The sequence below is a fragment of the Loa loa genome, assembly GCF_000183805.2.
Source record: "Loa loa unplaced genomic scaffold supercont3.64, whole genome shotgun sequence".
In the NCBI taxonomy this organism is placed as follows: domain Eukaryota; kingdom Metazoa; phylum Nematoda; class Chromadorea; order Rhabditida; family Onchocercidae; genus Loa; species Loa loa.
The window spans coordinates 222,342-237,584 of NW_018108244.1; the positions used below are offsets into that span (position 1 = coordinate 222,342).

At 34.3% G+C, this 15,243-nt stretch overlaps 3 protein-coding genes across 3 annotated transcripts in view; 2 read left to right on the plus strand and 1 right to left on the minus strand.

Annotated features, from left to right (window-relative positions):
• LOAG_17352 (hypothetical protein) overlaps positions 1–7,860 on the minus strand; it is a gene marked incomplete at its 5' end in the record, with an annotated part of 10,752 nt that extends 2,892 nt beyond the window's left edge. The window contains 18 exons of the mRNA XM_020450010.1: positions 396–662; positions 975–1,193; positions 1,385–1,521; positions 1,865–2,021; positions 2,308–2,484; positions 2,753–2,895; positions 3,069–3,342; positions 3,603–3,866; positions 4,023–4,198; positions 4,480–4,662; positions 5,025–5,222; positions 5,304–5,500; positions 5,894–6,096; positions 6,216–6,292; positions 6,535–6,694; positions 6,942–7,073; positions 7,504–7,589; positions 7,752–7,860. Of these exons, the coding sequence (XP_020306383.1) occupies positions 396–662; positions 975–1,193; positions 1,385–1,521; positions 1,865–2,021; positions 2,308–2,484; positions 2,753–2,895; positions 3,069–3,342; positions 3,603–3,866; positions 4,023–4,198; positions 4,480–4,662; positions 5,025–5,222; positions 5,304–5,500; positions 5,894–6,096; positions 6,216–6,292; positions 6,535–6,694; positions 6,942–7,073; positions 7,504–7,589; positions 7,752–7,860 (3,159 nt within the window). The remainder of the gene's footprint in view (positions 1–395; positions 663–974; positions 1,194–1,384; positions 1,522–1,864; positions 2,022–2,307; positions 2,485–2,752; positions 2,896–3,068; positions 3,343–3,602; positions 3,867–4,022; positions 4,199–4,479; positions 4,663–5,024; positions 5,223–5,303; positions 5,501–5,893; positions 6,097–6,215; positions 6,293–6,534; positions 6,695–6,941; positions 7,074–7,503; positions 7,590–7,751) is intronic.
• A 763-nt stretch (positions 7,861–8,623) lies between these two features.
• LOAG_00655 (hypothetical protein) lies at positions 8,624–11,529 on the plus strand. Its single transcript, XM_003136195.2, has 5 exons — positions 8,624–8,793; positions 9,092–9,263; positions 9,469–9,551; positions 10,978–11,066; positions 11,274–11,529. Exons 1-5 carry the CDS (start codon positions 8,644–8,646, stop codon positions 11,431–11,433), a joined length of 654 nt encoding a protein of 217 aa, XP_003136243.1. The 5' UTR covers positions 8,624–8,643; the 3' UTR covers positions 11,434–11,529.
• Positions 11,530–12,294: 765 nt separating this feature from the next.
• On the plus strand, positions 12,295–14,880 carry LOAG_00656 (hypothetical protein). Its single transcript, XM_020445506.1, has 4 exons — positions 12,295–12,445; positions 12,975–13,233; positions 13,591–13,744; positions 14,551–14,880. Exons 1-4 carry the CDS (start codon positions 12,418–12,420, stop codon positions 14,704–14,706), a joined length of 597 nt encoding a protein of 198 aa, XP_020304041.1. The 5' UTR covers positions 12,295–12,417; the 3' UTR covers positions 14,707–14,880.
• The last annotated feature ends 363 nt before the right edge of the window (positions 14,881–15,243 follow it).

Below are 15,243 nucleotides of genomic sequence, written 5' to 3' on the forward strand. Positions count from 1 at the left end.
ACCTTGTAAAATCTGTTCATAACGAACGGAAGCTGCTTTAGCAACAGTTTTTGTCAGTTCTGCAAAAAATAACAATGCCAATATCAAGCATCCTACCACATATATATATAAGCCTTGGAATATAAAAAATTACCTTCATCCCTGAAAGCATGATTCATGGCAAAATCCCAAGCGTCCGCCTTACAGTAATATTCCACTATCTGCATCTTGTTAGACTAAAAAGAAAACTTGCTATTCTTTGAGACCTCCCTTTCATACTAATACAAATTTTCTTTTATACTTCTATTGCTGTTCACATATCAAAAATCGCGAATTATATCAATCTTTATCAAACTACAATTCATAGCAACAATGAACCATTATGCAATATTGCCAATTGAATCGTTTTGCCATACCTTTTTATCAATGAATGATAATATTTCAGCGACATCCGTAAATTTCCCTTTGCTTTCAAAATGTGGAACCATCTTTTGGAGTAAATCGTTTAATACTTTCCTCTCCATATCCATGATTTGTCCACAATCAATAACCCCTTTCCAGTTTTCAGCACTCTGATAGCACTGCAGTGCCATGGCTGTATTATTTGCACGTTTAAACAACAATGCGGCTTCTTCAAAGCATCGCTTATTCATCAAATGACTTGCGCATAACTCGCATGCTTTCTAAATTACCAGTTAATTCTTACTCTTAAATGAGTTAATTAATATGATTTCATTTCATGAAACAGCTGTCAACTCCATTTAAAAGATAAACAACACAATGAAACAACCAAAATTATAAATCTAACATGGTAGCTCAGATCATATCAGAATTCATTCCAGTTCTAAATAAATAAAGGACAGATGACAGCAAAATATTCCAGAATGCGTCAGCTACGATCCTTCAGTAAACTATCCGATTGTCTTTGTGACTTACGATTAGTTTCTTTTTCAGTTAATTAACCATCCTGACAAAAAAATTCTAAGAATACATGCCGGATAGTTTTTTTTTCCACGATACACTGCCAGAGCTTCCGTGTATAAATTCTTCCCTTGAATAATTTCTACTGCTTTATTCCAATGATTATCCAATTCTGACAGATTCCAAATAGCTCGCTGAAACATTCCCAAATGTATGTCGATTTCAGATTTTTGATATGCAGGAGGAGCTTGAGCTTGAAAATTCGCTAGTAGTGGTAAATATTCCTTTGGATCCTGAAAAAAAAATACCATGAATATGCAGAATGAAACACTAGTATGCAAGATAAAACTAGTGACGGCACAAGCATTCTGCGTATCAACAGATGATGGCAACAAGTTAAAAAATAAATAAACCAACGTAATTATATATGTAGCAGTGGGATTTACTTGATAATAGTGGCCAACATTTAGATATAAAACTTTACCATCTGAGAATTTTCTGCAACAGCAAGTGCTAAACTTAAATCATAAGTTGATAATGCTACATTGAACAAATTTTCATTGGGAGCGAGTAAAGATACATAAGCAATCCACTTTTTTTCTAGTTCCGTTCCATTAGGTACTGGAAAAAAAGAAATGAATTTATGAAGAATTGAATAACCTAATCTTGGATGAGATATTATAGCTATAAAACAAAAGGATTTAAATAGTTGTAGTCGCTAACTTGCATAAAATATCGAAAAGATTTGAAATGAAATAACAAAACAATAAAGAGAGGCAACTTCTGATTTTCTGTTGAAGCAGACAGAAGAAAATGGACCACACAGCATTCCTAAGAAATTAAGCTTCGTTTTGGTCATATCTTTCAGTTAATTGAATCCACAATAACCAGTTTTTTTAAACCACTTCTGAAGTTATCGTAACAGGAATTTCCTCCAACGTATTAAAATTATTTTGTTTTTTACATTTTAAAGATTGTTTTCGCAATGCTGAGAGAGCTTTCGAAACCTGCGGAGGCTGTTCTTTCAAATATGTTGATATGACAGTGGTGTAGAAATCAGTAATAAGAATATCATCGAGACTCAAAATATATTCTCGAATGGCGGTGCAAACATTTTGAACCTTAAAAATGGGAGAAGTGAATATTAATGTAAGCAAAATTTTTCATTCCCATTGATCTATATTCTGTGTTTGAATTATTTGTCGTGACATTTAATTGAGTCCGCATCACTGTTCAGTATAAGTGAAATAAGCTAGCAAGATAATCGCTGCGATGATATCAAACTCAACGTTTTCTTTCAACTATGTAAAAGCAACAGAATAACACATTCCTCATATTTTAAAGCAACAGAATAATATATTACCTTATCTTTTAAATATCTTCAAAGGAAGAATTTAATAACTCAACCTTTGTTTCGTCACTTTTTACTGCTCCTTTATCAAGCCTTGTGTGGTTGCTATTGCTATAATTTTCCGAATAAATACCCATTGTGACATTATTATTATTCAAACTTGCCACGAACAAGTTCAATAATTCAGCTGAACCTATGTCTTCAACAAATTGACCGATGTTCTTCATGAAAAACTGAAATTAGGAAAGTATATTAAGTAAAAATCTCGAATATCACAGAAATTCACTGAATATAATAGATCGAGAAGTCAAAACTTCTATTAAGCATTTCCAAATTTTACCGTGATGCGAACAAACAAACCCTTCAATACTTCCAATCTCGTAAGTCCAGCACGCCCTTCAAACATGAGCTTATTTCGAATGGTATTCCTTAACGAAGGGTTTCGGGTTTCAATAAGATATTTCAACTTATAATTCGTTCATGCTTCTTCATAATAGTTACCTCTGGATTATGATCGTAAAAGAGATTCATGTCAATTCGATGCTTCTTCATGATGATAGCCGCATCTTTGAAATGCAAATCGTTTAATAATTCCTTCAATTTGTTCAACAGCAATTCCCTTAGATGTATCGTTTCCAAATTACCTTGAAATGCTCGTAATAAAAAAAAAAGTGTTTCGAGTAAGGGTAACTTGACCGAGAAATCTTGGATTTTCGAAAGAATGTGGAAAAACAAACATATATAAGACTGTTGAAAAAATATTTTCTAAAAATATTTTTTCCTATAGTTATAAGAATGAAATGAAGTGATTTCTGACCCCGAGGCATTTGCAACCAAACTCGAGTACCATTTGCTTCATGTCCAATCAACATTGCACCTCTTTCAACAGCTCGACTAGTTTTACAGCTTATTTCTCTAGTTGTTGAAATATCTTTTAGTTCAGTAATTTGTAACTTTGACGAGCTCGAATGTGAAACAAACGTTACAGTCAACAGATAATTTTCATCCACTGTATATGACCCAACATATTTTAAAATCGATCTGCCATTCATAATCAAATCATTTGTTTTGCTGATACCAAAAATGCTATCCTTAAAATTGAGCATTTTCCTTCTGTGTATAAATTAGTTGGTATTTTTCAACCAAATTTAAACAATGACAGCAAAATTGCACGATAATTGTTAAAGGTATATCATAGATCGGTAGCAGTGCAGTGCTTTCGATTTACAAATTGTAAATTACTTGAAAATGAGGGCTGCAAAAGATCAAAGGTTCAAAGAATCATGAAATGAAAGATTTGAAAAAGGGAAAATATACGCCAATATTTCAGAAATATTTTAAAGTAATATACTTTATTCAGTGAGTAACGACAATAGTGCAGTGCTGATCCTGTGCCGAAAAGTTTTCCGGTTTCTGGACGATAATTTTGATCTTGATCTTCCTTTATTGAAAACCACTGTCCATCAATTCCTTGCAATACAAAACCATCGGTGAAATGACTATGCCACACGAATGGCTTCTCAGTAGAATACAAACATTTACTGAAAGAACAAAATACAGCTATATCAAAGCAGAAGTGAGATGCATCACTGATATTTACAGAGTCGACATACTTCTGAATTATTTATAAAACTTTGCGATCGGTCAGTCAGTCTCTCTGATATAAAAACACATTTCAAGCAAAGATGTTAATCCATTCTATTATTTCGGAACATACTTCTCAATTTCGACTTGGAATATCAGCTATGCATATTACTCGTAAAACAATTACCTTTTTTACGATTGGTATTTTTAAACTTAAGCTGTATAAACTGTAACGTGAAGAGGCAATAATGGCAGAAAGTCGGTTAGAATCATTTAAACAAATATTATAACATATGCAATCCTTTGGTAAATCGGTAGTATCATATGCAGCATATTCTTCAAACTTTCTTTCTCGCAACTTATCTGCAAATAACTCCTAAAGCTAAATACCAAACTATGAGAACTAATCCTGAACTTTTTCAAACAGAAACAACCTTTCAATGTATATTTCCGGCTGATCAAGGTTTGCTTTGGTAAACTGTTGAAAAAATGCGCTTTGCTAATACAAAATCAAATACTACAAAACCGTTTTATGAATTATATATGGAAGTTAAATCCAAGCAAACTTTTTGTCTACAGATTAAAGTATGTTAGATTTAGTCTGATATTATGATAATAGTAACTTAAAATTGGATATCAGTTACTTCCAGTTACTTCAAAAATTGGAAACATGGTCGTACATGCAAGAAGTGAATGATCCGCAAGTAGAAAAGCTGCACTACCATTATACTGTGCAACTTCACAAACAGTGTTTGGAAAAGTGAGTTCATAGTGGCACATTGGTGGTGGAATTGGTGCTGCTTTTAGATCGGTTACACGTACATTACCTGGAAATTAATCCATATAATAAGAAAAAGGCTGGTAAGAATACTCTATGATGCAAAACATTCTATGATGACATTCTACATTCTAACATTCTATAATGCAATTGTCGATAAAATAAGCGTGCATTTTCAATATGCGTTTTATGCATTATCTCCATTCCACTACCTATCCATGGAGGCTAAATAGGGGTATGTTCTGACACCATATATCAGATCAACTTGATACAATGAATAGTGACTTGAATTTGCACGAGTAAAAGCCAGAACTACGGATCAATAAGTGAACCCCTCATTACATCACTTTCTTCTTGAACCTGTCACTTCAAAAATATTATTTTTGAATAACAAACTCTGAAATAACTTACATCCTGCTATCGATAAAACAAAATCATCGCAAAAATTGTAAATGAAATCGAAATCAATAAAAGTGGCACGACCATTCTGCGTAATATAGCAGAACTGATTGGGATTACTTTCATGCCAACATGTCAATAAAAATCCACTACTAACCAATATGCGATACTTGAGCATCCAATCATAATTACTGACGCACCAAAAATTTACTGAAATAAAAGTCTTAGCCAAAAAATATAGGATTCATAAACAAAACTGAAGACCCCAATTTTTTCATAGCAGTACTATACCTTCTTGAACAATACCCGTTAGGTCCTTGGACCGCACACAAAAAATATTCCCATCTGTATTCCAACCCATCCAATCAATCGCAGTTCCTTGATGTCTGTATTCGAATTTCGATCGTTTTTGTCCGTTACGTTCATAAAAAATTATTTCACGTTTATCACCGTCACACCGACTTGTTGCAATAAGGTTTCCCGTGGGCCTGAAACGAAATTGCTTTGCAATTTACAGAAATTAAAAACAATGTATAAAAATACAGCACTAATACCTTTCACTATTAACACCTATCAAACAAAACAGCAAGTTAGGATTACCAGGGATAAACAAGAACTATAAACTTTCATACTACTTAATTCACCCTATCACTAATTTTATACATCAAACAACCCGTCATTACTCCCAACTTTTTCATTCACTGGTACTGACAATAGCAATAATAGCACGTACAGAGACTAAAACTAAAGGAATAATAAATCATCAAAAAACATTGAAAATTTGTCTAACATTAAAAATTTATAGCAGAATAGAATAAGATGAATAGAATAAGATGCAAAGAAATATCAACCCAATATTGAAAATGATAAGTAGTTTGCACCTGTAAGCCAGCGTTTCTTCAACATTACTAACTTGTTGTAGATAACTAATAAGTTCGCCTTCATGATCGAAAACACAAAATCGCCGGACGTTGGTTTCGTTATCCACATAACTAACGACTACATAGTTAGCATCACCGTTCCATGCCAGCAATATCCTACGTTGATCAAATTCGCTCACAGTGGTAGGTTGCTCATCATCAATCTGAAAGCTTTCCTTGAATATACGAAGTAATTGGAAATAATAAACTTTGGAATTTGATGGTGAAAAGGTCTAAAGTCAAAAACTCAACAAAAATTTTGTTTCCTTAATAGAAACCATACCTTCCTGGGTTGCTTCTTTCCTGCGATACCTTGGAATTGTGTTTCTTTAGAACCCCAGCCAACTGTCATCAATTCTTCTACAAGTAACCACTGCGTGCGACTTGCAATCATCATATTATATAGGTACTTATTAGTAATAGCAACAGTCTCATTACTAGTAAGTCCTTCTCTCATATAATGATATGTATGCATGGAACATATGTATAGATATCACCCAAACTTCCGCTTCAATTTGAAATTTGCAAAATTTTTACAAGCGCTAGTTGATTTACAATAAATGTAAATTGTATTGAAATTTCCAGAAAAAATAAAATACTACCTCGGCCAGATCTTGATGAATTCAGCGGTTGTTCATTCAAAATTTCAAACTGACGTGTAACGAAGTAAAGCGTTTCCGATGATGCAAGCAGCAGAACATGAAAATCGGGAGCCCATTTTGCGGAGGAGACTTCAGTTGGTACTATTTCATATCGCTCAACCTAAAATGACGATCGCTTTTCCAAGTATCAGTCATAAACAGATAATCTTTGACTTAAAACGATACATCTCGTTGTTATCCGACAAAAAATGCAAACATGAGGTGTCGACATTTGTTCAAAGTCTTTTGTTACTTTTGTTCAAGTCTGTTACAATTCAGGAATTAAAAGCAGAAAACCCAAGATGCTAGTAAAAGTACTTTTTCCTTAGACAAACGTAATAAGCAAAGAAATTGGCAAAGTAACCAACAGTTCCGTTCTCGTAATCCACAATCATTACTACACCTGACGATAACACAGTGCATAAGAGATATTCGTCACTTAGGTGATCAAATGAAATGATTTTGGCACCGTTACGCAGTCCGGTCCATTTGACCAACTTCTGCAAAATGGTGGAAATGTAATTTCATTTCAATATACCCTAACTAATGCAAACCCTTCTTTTAGCACTTTGTTCACTGCTTCATCTTCTACTGGATACTGTACATATCACAAAGTATTGAACCAAAGAAATAAGTTTATAACTTTGTAGCATACCGAATATTCCGATTCTATAAGCTATATCTTGACTACTGTTTGGTAGGAAGTCTCACTTCATTCCTCGTGTCAATATGCTGCAGTGATGAAATGATCTTTTTTTTTGTACCTACAGATATTTGAAATAAATAAGTCATCTACTGCCAGTTCGCACATCTTTATTTACTTGGTATACTGAAATTGTGAACAACTCAATTTATTTTTATCACCCTTTTCTGGTCGCGGAATAGAAAAATCGATAACTAAAAGAACTGGAATAGATATAACAAACTTACAAACACTTCGGATGACAATTCATATATTCCAGCACAGCAGGCGCAGAAAATCCTGTCTTCAATACTAATACATACTGCTTCAATTTCTGAAATTACGACTGTTTTTTAAAAATGGATCTTGATGAAATGTATAGAATTTTCCGCAGCATACATACCAGTTTACTCCGTCTCAATTCAAACACTTATAATTAGATGCAAGTAGGGTTCGTTTATTCGTCAATTTTTCATAGTCATATTTGGAAAGTTACCGCAGGATGAGGGGAACACTGAGAATGCTTCATTCTGCTGGATTTCATTTCTTCCACTTGACAACAATGTATCATGTACCACAGCCGATCGAATTTTCAGATTCCGCATCTGTAAAAAAAAGGAAAAGATATAATTTTAAAGTAGACCTAAAAAGTGAAATCAAGAAAATAAGAAATCGAAAATCCATATCAACAAAGCAATTTCCACTTACCTTGACCACAAATGGTTTGGGACAGAATATTGCATGGAGTGCCCAGTCAAAGCCAGGTTTTAACACGAATAGCTAGAAACCACTCGCCAAAAGATTATACTTCGTCTCTTTCCTTACTCTCACTTGAACATCTTCTCTTCAAAATATATTTACTTTTTCTTTCTCTCTCTGACAAAGATATATTATTCAGTTCGTTCATATTTTGACAAACTGTTCTTCAATTTGAACCAGGTTCCGTTGCACGACTATGATGCAGTTTGCGTTTTTATATATGGCTTATAATGAAACAAGTGTGTCTCATGCTTCGTGTTTCCAGGATTTTTGTAATTGGCCGTGCTGTATAACTTTTTAGATGATTAATCTGTGTACATACTTAGTATGATGGACATAGTGTGCAGTTTCCAAAGCCGGAGAATATCTGAAAAGGCTGGGGAGGACTAGCTCACAATATCATCAAGAGTTGGGATGTCTCCTCGACACCATATTTAATTGCTGCTCCGTGTTATTTTCTAACGGACTATTAAATTTTGGTTACTAAAATTTTTAAATTCTGAACAAAGTTTTATCAATTTCATCACTCGCTGCAATTAGTTAGGCATGAGCACTTTGTCTTTGTTTTTTGTTAAAAGTTAAACAGATCAGTTGGTTGATGCTTCGTAACAAGTTTCAGGTGGAACGTAATGGTCGACGTTTCTTATGAATCTCTCCTAGATATCTGTGTCTCGGCTGCAATGACTTCGATTAGAAATATGAATTATGATCAGATCGGAGAACTGCTGAATAATGATGCTGAAAAGAAAATTGATGATATCATCGACAACATATCACAGGTTTGTCTTTCATTATTTGAATATTTTCATTATTTGGAAAATTTTCCTCTCTTTTTTCTATCAGGATTCAAAGCAAATTGATCATGCCAACTTTTTTGCTGCAGTTAGTGTGGCACTCGTTAAACGTGAAGCTGTCCCCCCAAGGTTGTGATGCATCAAATGACACTGCGAGCTGTTTTTATTTTGCTTTGTGAGAATGTAATTTACATTCCCTTGTAGAGTATTTTTCTTCGTTCTTGAAATTTTTATTGGAACTGGTGTTGTATAGCGTTGTAATTCACGTTCTTCAACTTTTGAGGTTCGAACTTTGCCTACCGAACGTGAAATGGGCCTTGTGCAGAATAAATCTCTCGCCGAATGGAATTTATCACAAGAACCGAAGATTGAAGAAGCCAAAAGGCGGTTACGAACCACTTATGAAGAAGCTGTCAAAGTTAAAGACGAAGTTATGGAACTTAAAGAAAAATTGAGTAAGTTTTCAGCATTTTCAATCTTTTGTTTATCACTGGATAAAAATGCCATAGGCTGAACTAATGAGCTTCATGTCGCAGTACTACATTTTTGAACTGTACTACATGTTGAATTTTTTTTTCTTTTTTACATATCTTGATACATACAGTGCTTTTTAGAGAGGAGAGTCTTAGAAACACCGCAAAATTTTGATTTCATTTTCAGATTCGTTGTCGGAAGAAAGATCGCTGGACACATCGACCGCATTGCTGCAAGCCGCTGCACAATCTGCTGATGACGAAAGCGAGGTGAATTAATTGATCTAAGTAAAAATTAAATAACTGAGTCACAAATGGCAGATCAATCATTTGTGCAGGCTATGAGACCAATCTCATATCAATCTCATCAATCTCACTGCTGCTAGAATCATCAGTACTGAGTCCTTTTTTGAATGTTTAGTCGCATTTCATTCATATTTAGTGATGACACTGAACGGAAGATATCCGTCACACAAAACGCCTATTTCTTTTTTTTTTTTAACTATATTATACACTTTTTATTGACAAGTCGTTCAATTTATTTAATTTATTCGGAACCAGTTAATTTTCTATGCCCAAAAGCACTCCTTGTAATTTTTTGTAGTGTGTAAAGGCAATGGATTTGAAAAAGCCTTCAATTTCAAAATGTTTTAGTTTACAGCTTATAACTTTTATATTTAAACTTACTGTTGGAAATTTATTTCTCTGTTGAATTCGTTTCTCGACGATATAGATTTATTCGAAATGTAATATTGTTCTTGCACAATATTACTAGTTAACAACAAGAAAAAGGGTATAAATATGTATATAACACCATGAGTTGGTAAGCAATGTAGAAATATGTATATTACACGATGAGTTGGTAAGCAATGATGAATGTGTTATACAAAAAGCAAATAATATGATCAACTAACAAACTCCTTGTCGTTGCACTGGACAGTAATTTGACTGTCGGTTAGTTGATAGGGCGTTGAGTTGGGAATATGTTACGGGAAATGTATTTAGCGAATAGAAGAATATCGTAGTTTGTTGTCCAGTGGTGACGGATGTGCGAAAATGTCGTCGTTTGTGGTTCAGTCGTGGAGAATAAGCGAAGAGGATCTATCGTCTGTTCGGTTATAAAGAAAAAAAAAACTGTCGGGATTTTTTCATATATATATAAGGATTAGGGAGGAGTTTTGTAAGCTCCGTCCTGGCTATCATGGAGGTATGGCTAGCCTTTGGCAGTGTCCATTGTGTAGGTACTGAGACGTTTTTATTTTACACTGTCCATTGTTATTATATCCTCTTCATTGCTTTAATTTTACAAGATTTCGTCACCCCGTTTGTTGGATATTGTGGAAATTTTGTTTGGACCGTAGCTTTAATTTCAGTAATCCGACAGAAAATTTGCATTATGGTTTTCGAAGTTTTTCCGAGACTTATATTTGCAAAATGCTATTTTGAAGATAACAAAATACATGAGAGATTCAAGACTTTTCTTACTGGTAGAACATAAATGATTTCGATTTATTAAAACAGATTAGTAGGAAAATTTTTTTCTGAACCTTGATAAGCGAAAAAAATGAATGCATCAAAGGTAGTAGTATGACAACTCTACTGCATTTCTGGCTTTGGAGACTGATGGGTGCGCATTCATGTCTGGAATGCAGTCGTCACTGATGGTCTTGCTACTGTTTTAGGATCTTTATTTCAGGCGATCGCCAATCGATATTTGAGCGGTGAGATAGAAGTTGACCAGTTCTTGAAAGAATTCATTGAAAAGAAGACTCTTGCTCATATGAGGTTCACTTGTACAATTTTTTATCCTCTACAATTGTCTAAAGCAATTTGGATCCTCAAAGTGAGCATTATGGAAATCTCTGTAACCTCTTATGAAGGAATTCTGACACTCCTCACTTTTTTAAACGATATCATCAGTTAAACCACTTTTGGTTATCAATTTATCTACAGTGTTGCTAGAAGGTCAGGTTTGTCTTTCTTATCTTGCAGAAAAATCAAAGCCGACAAACTGTCAGTAATTCTACGACAGCAACAATATCCGCAACAGCCGAGTTCGAACTTCAGGACGTCACCATACCTTACAAAAGGTGCTGGATTGTACCCACAGCCTGTTAGTTCACCATCATTCCGTCAGTCATTCTGGTACTGAATCGATGTTAATATAATTTATACAGTGATATATCGTGTTGAGTTTATCGGGTGCTTAATATTTTATAACCGAGTTGGGTTTTGAATTTCCAAAATTATCTGAGATTGAAATGAATATCTCCCTATTTGATAGTGAATTGGGAGCCGAAAAAGTAGGTGGCTAAAAACATATCATGATCACTTTATCGTTTTTGTCAAATATGGAAATTCCCTTTCTTCAGTATTTGAATTGGATCAGGTATCAAAACAAATTTCCATTTCATATTCTCATTGCTTCATTTGATATTATGTATTTGTACTTTTTCAAAAAATAAATTATATCTTTAGACGTTTGAAACCTGATATTTCCGGTTCCAAATGAGACCTTTGATGCGAAATTCCTAGAAATTTAGGGTTGGTTAATGTTGCAAACACACCCAATACAGCGCAAGTCAATAAAGCGCCGTTCCTACTCGTAATCATCCGTACAGGCAAATAAATTTGTTGCGAATAATAAAGAGAAATAACCGGGGGATCTCGCGACGCAGAATCTACTAATTACTACTCACAGTAATGCGCTCCCGGTTAACCCCGGGGACGCGGTCCAAAAAAATCAACTCGCAAGGCAGATAAATCTACCAAGCGAGGGATCTCAAGAACAGTTGTTCAAGAGCAAAACCCACCGGAATTTATCATGGTACATACTTTAGGCTTCGTTGCAGACCACATCCAGTGGTTTGAGCTCCAAATGTTATATGCTTTCGGCGTTTTCTCTGATATACGTTGTCTCGCTTTTCTGAAACATCCTCTGCCTCTCTTGGAAGAGAACGTTAACACGGCAATCGGGTGTTTAACTTTTGAAATTCTGAAAAATCATTGGTTTTAATCGTGAGGAATTATTGGTTTTTGCGCTAAAAACTTCCTCAGATTTATATTCCCCGAATAGCGCTGTATTTGGAGGGAAATGTATATAGCTAAACGATGAAATGTGGTAACCCAAGGATGGATGAATTGGCTAAAAAGTCGAGTTACGAGTAAGTAGGAATTGCGTTAGTTACAACAAATGGTTAATTGGATTGGATAAGCTGGGATTAAAGGTCAGGAGTTAGAAGCCTTCCCGATACATCTAACATGTCTAACATAGCACATTCATGTTTGGAGAAATGGGATCGAATGGGGAATATATATTGGACTGATGTGACATGTTTGTAATTTTGGTTCTGTTTTCATATTATTGCATTCAGTTCTCCATTTCGAATTAGTTCACTCTTTCAGATATTGTGGGATAGTATTTCAGCGAGATGAAAGTTCCTGTGCACCCAAGTGCTGTTAACTTTCTTCACCCTACCTAATGTAATTTAGAACACGTTCACAGAATGTGAACTGCTGCTGACCAATTTTTCTGTCACATAGCTTTGCTTTGGCATCGATTGAGGGACCGCGAAGGTCGTAATGATTACCCTAACAAGACCCATCGGTACAGTCATCAAACCATTCTCTCACCAAGCTGCTCTTTTGCAAATGTATTCCCGTAAATTTGCATGGTTTGCTAGTATGTTGCAGATTCATCCATGAAACTGCTTAAACCTCAATGGATTAGAACTACGACAGTACAACATATCCGAGAAGTGTCTCTTAGGGCAAAGGTGAAGAAAATTGATCCATGGCAACTATACGAACCAATGATTAAGAATACCAAAATTTATCCCGAATATCCGACGCTCAATCTTCAGTTAGATTCAATGGATTTTGTACCACTTGAAAAGTTTCACAGTTACGCTCACAAAAAGGCACGCCAATTTGAATTCAAAGTGATCGATAGGTATGGTTTCATGTTGGTTCCAGTTATAGAATCGTAAGTTCTACTAGAATTTGAGCGATAAGTACGAAGATTATTCGGCGATTTAGCATATAGCTTCTCCTTGTCTGTGACACAGTTAAGCAAGAGCTCTTAATGGGAGCCTATCACCTTATTCCCTTAATTAGTTATTTCGATCTTTTTTCTGCTTAATTTGTTATTAGTCTGAGCAAATGGATAAAAATTGAAACTCTGCATTTTAGTTTTCGTGAATTTTTAATCTTTCTTATTTCTGTATCTTTCTTTAAACTCATACATTGATTTCTACTTTTCTAAAATTTAAATTAAGCTCAGTTCAGCATAACTTCCAATGTTTTGCAGCTACGCGATTCCTCCTACGAAAGTTATCCTGATGCCAGAGAAACCCGACAAAGGGAAACAAGAAAAAGAGATAGTACTATCAACGTATCATCGGTTTCTGAGATTAAGCGAGGTACCATGTGTTCGTCTCTCACTGTATCTTCATCTTATACAGGTTCATTTTTTCTATAGCTTCTTTTATCTTTAAACAAGAAAAACTGCAGCTACTTTCACTGTCAAGTTTTTACTAGCATAGAACGTCTGGGCTGCCCGGAATGATCCATCATTCTGAAGGGATTCTGGGCACTACACATCGTACTACCGTGTTACTTATTTGTCTGAGTAAAGAAAAATAATTCTGAGTGAAGACAAAAAATTTTATCTTTGTCTTACTTGTCATTTTGAATAAGTGGAATATTGTCATTTCCTTCCTAGAACTTGATGAGTCACAAATTATTGTAAAAGGCATTCTTTAAAGTATTGTGAAATGATATATCATTTCAAAAGATGTGTAATTATACTGTGGGATTTAGTTTGCTTTGTGTATGTAGTTTTGAAGGCCTATTGTAATTATATTTAACAGAACTACGAAGAATATGTTTTCGGCGTGTGGAAAATGTAACATGATAATTTCTATCAGTGTAGGAAGTAAAAATATGGGTAGCTGATTTTTTTCTGGAAACATCATTACAGAAAAGACTTGAAAATTAATCTTAAAAATCAAAACTTAAAAATTCTTTCACTTAAAAATTAGTCTATTTAAATTCCGAAAGCTTGTACATTGCAGTACAAGAATTTCTGAAAAAAACTGATGGTCAAGATTACTTATTAATCAATTCGCCATAATTCTATGCTCAAGTTCTGCCATATTTTGCTTCCATTGTGATAACATATTCTATGATAATCTTAGTCTCTTCTAAAATTTCATTTATTTCAGGACTTATTTTTTCAGTATCTTCATCTATATTTTTTTTTCTGTAGGCTCATGCACCTATTGGTATTGCGATAACAATCAAGAAACAGGAACAAGCGGATGAGGATATAAGGTACATACCGGATGAGATTCTGGAAGCTCGGAAAACAGAGTTGCTTAGTCTGGATGACCCAAAAACGAGGAAACTTCTCGGCTGGGAGTGATTAATTATTATTAGGCGTAAAAGTTAAAAGCTGTTTTTCGGAAAATATATGAATAATGTGGGGCATGAGATACAGCATCAATTGTAATTTTGAACTAAATTATGACCTTTTTGCATAACATTTTATCTAGTCCTTTATCATTACTATATGATCTGTGTCCTCAAGAGAAGTGCCTGGATTATGGTTTTAATAATTTTGTGAAACTTCAGTATCTTTTTTATTTCGTTTTAAAAAATTTTAACTTTTATTTGCTTAATTCATTTACTTCTTAATTTGATTATGCCTAAAATTTGTTAAATCTTTATGCAGGACACCTTATGATTGCAGAATTTGTTGGATTTTCAAAGAAAAAATTTTAATTTCATTCTTTAGAGATTCAGAAACTTGAAGTGAAAGTCGCATTGTTTGGAAAGTATTTTATATCCTTACCAGATTGTTTCAGTCATTTACTTGTATTTATTTATTTTTGGTTGTTATGAACGGCATCAAACAATGCTTGATCATCTGGATGATGACCATACGTACTCTGCTGAACTG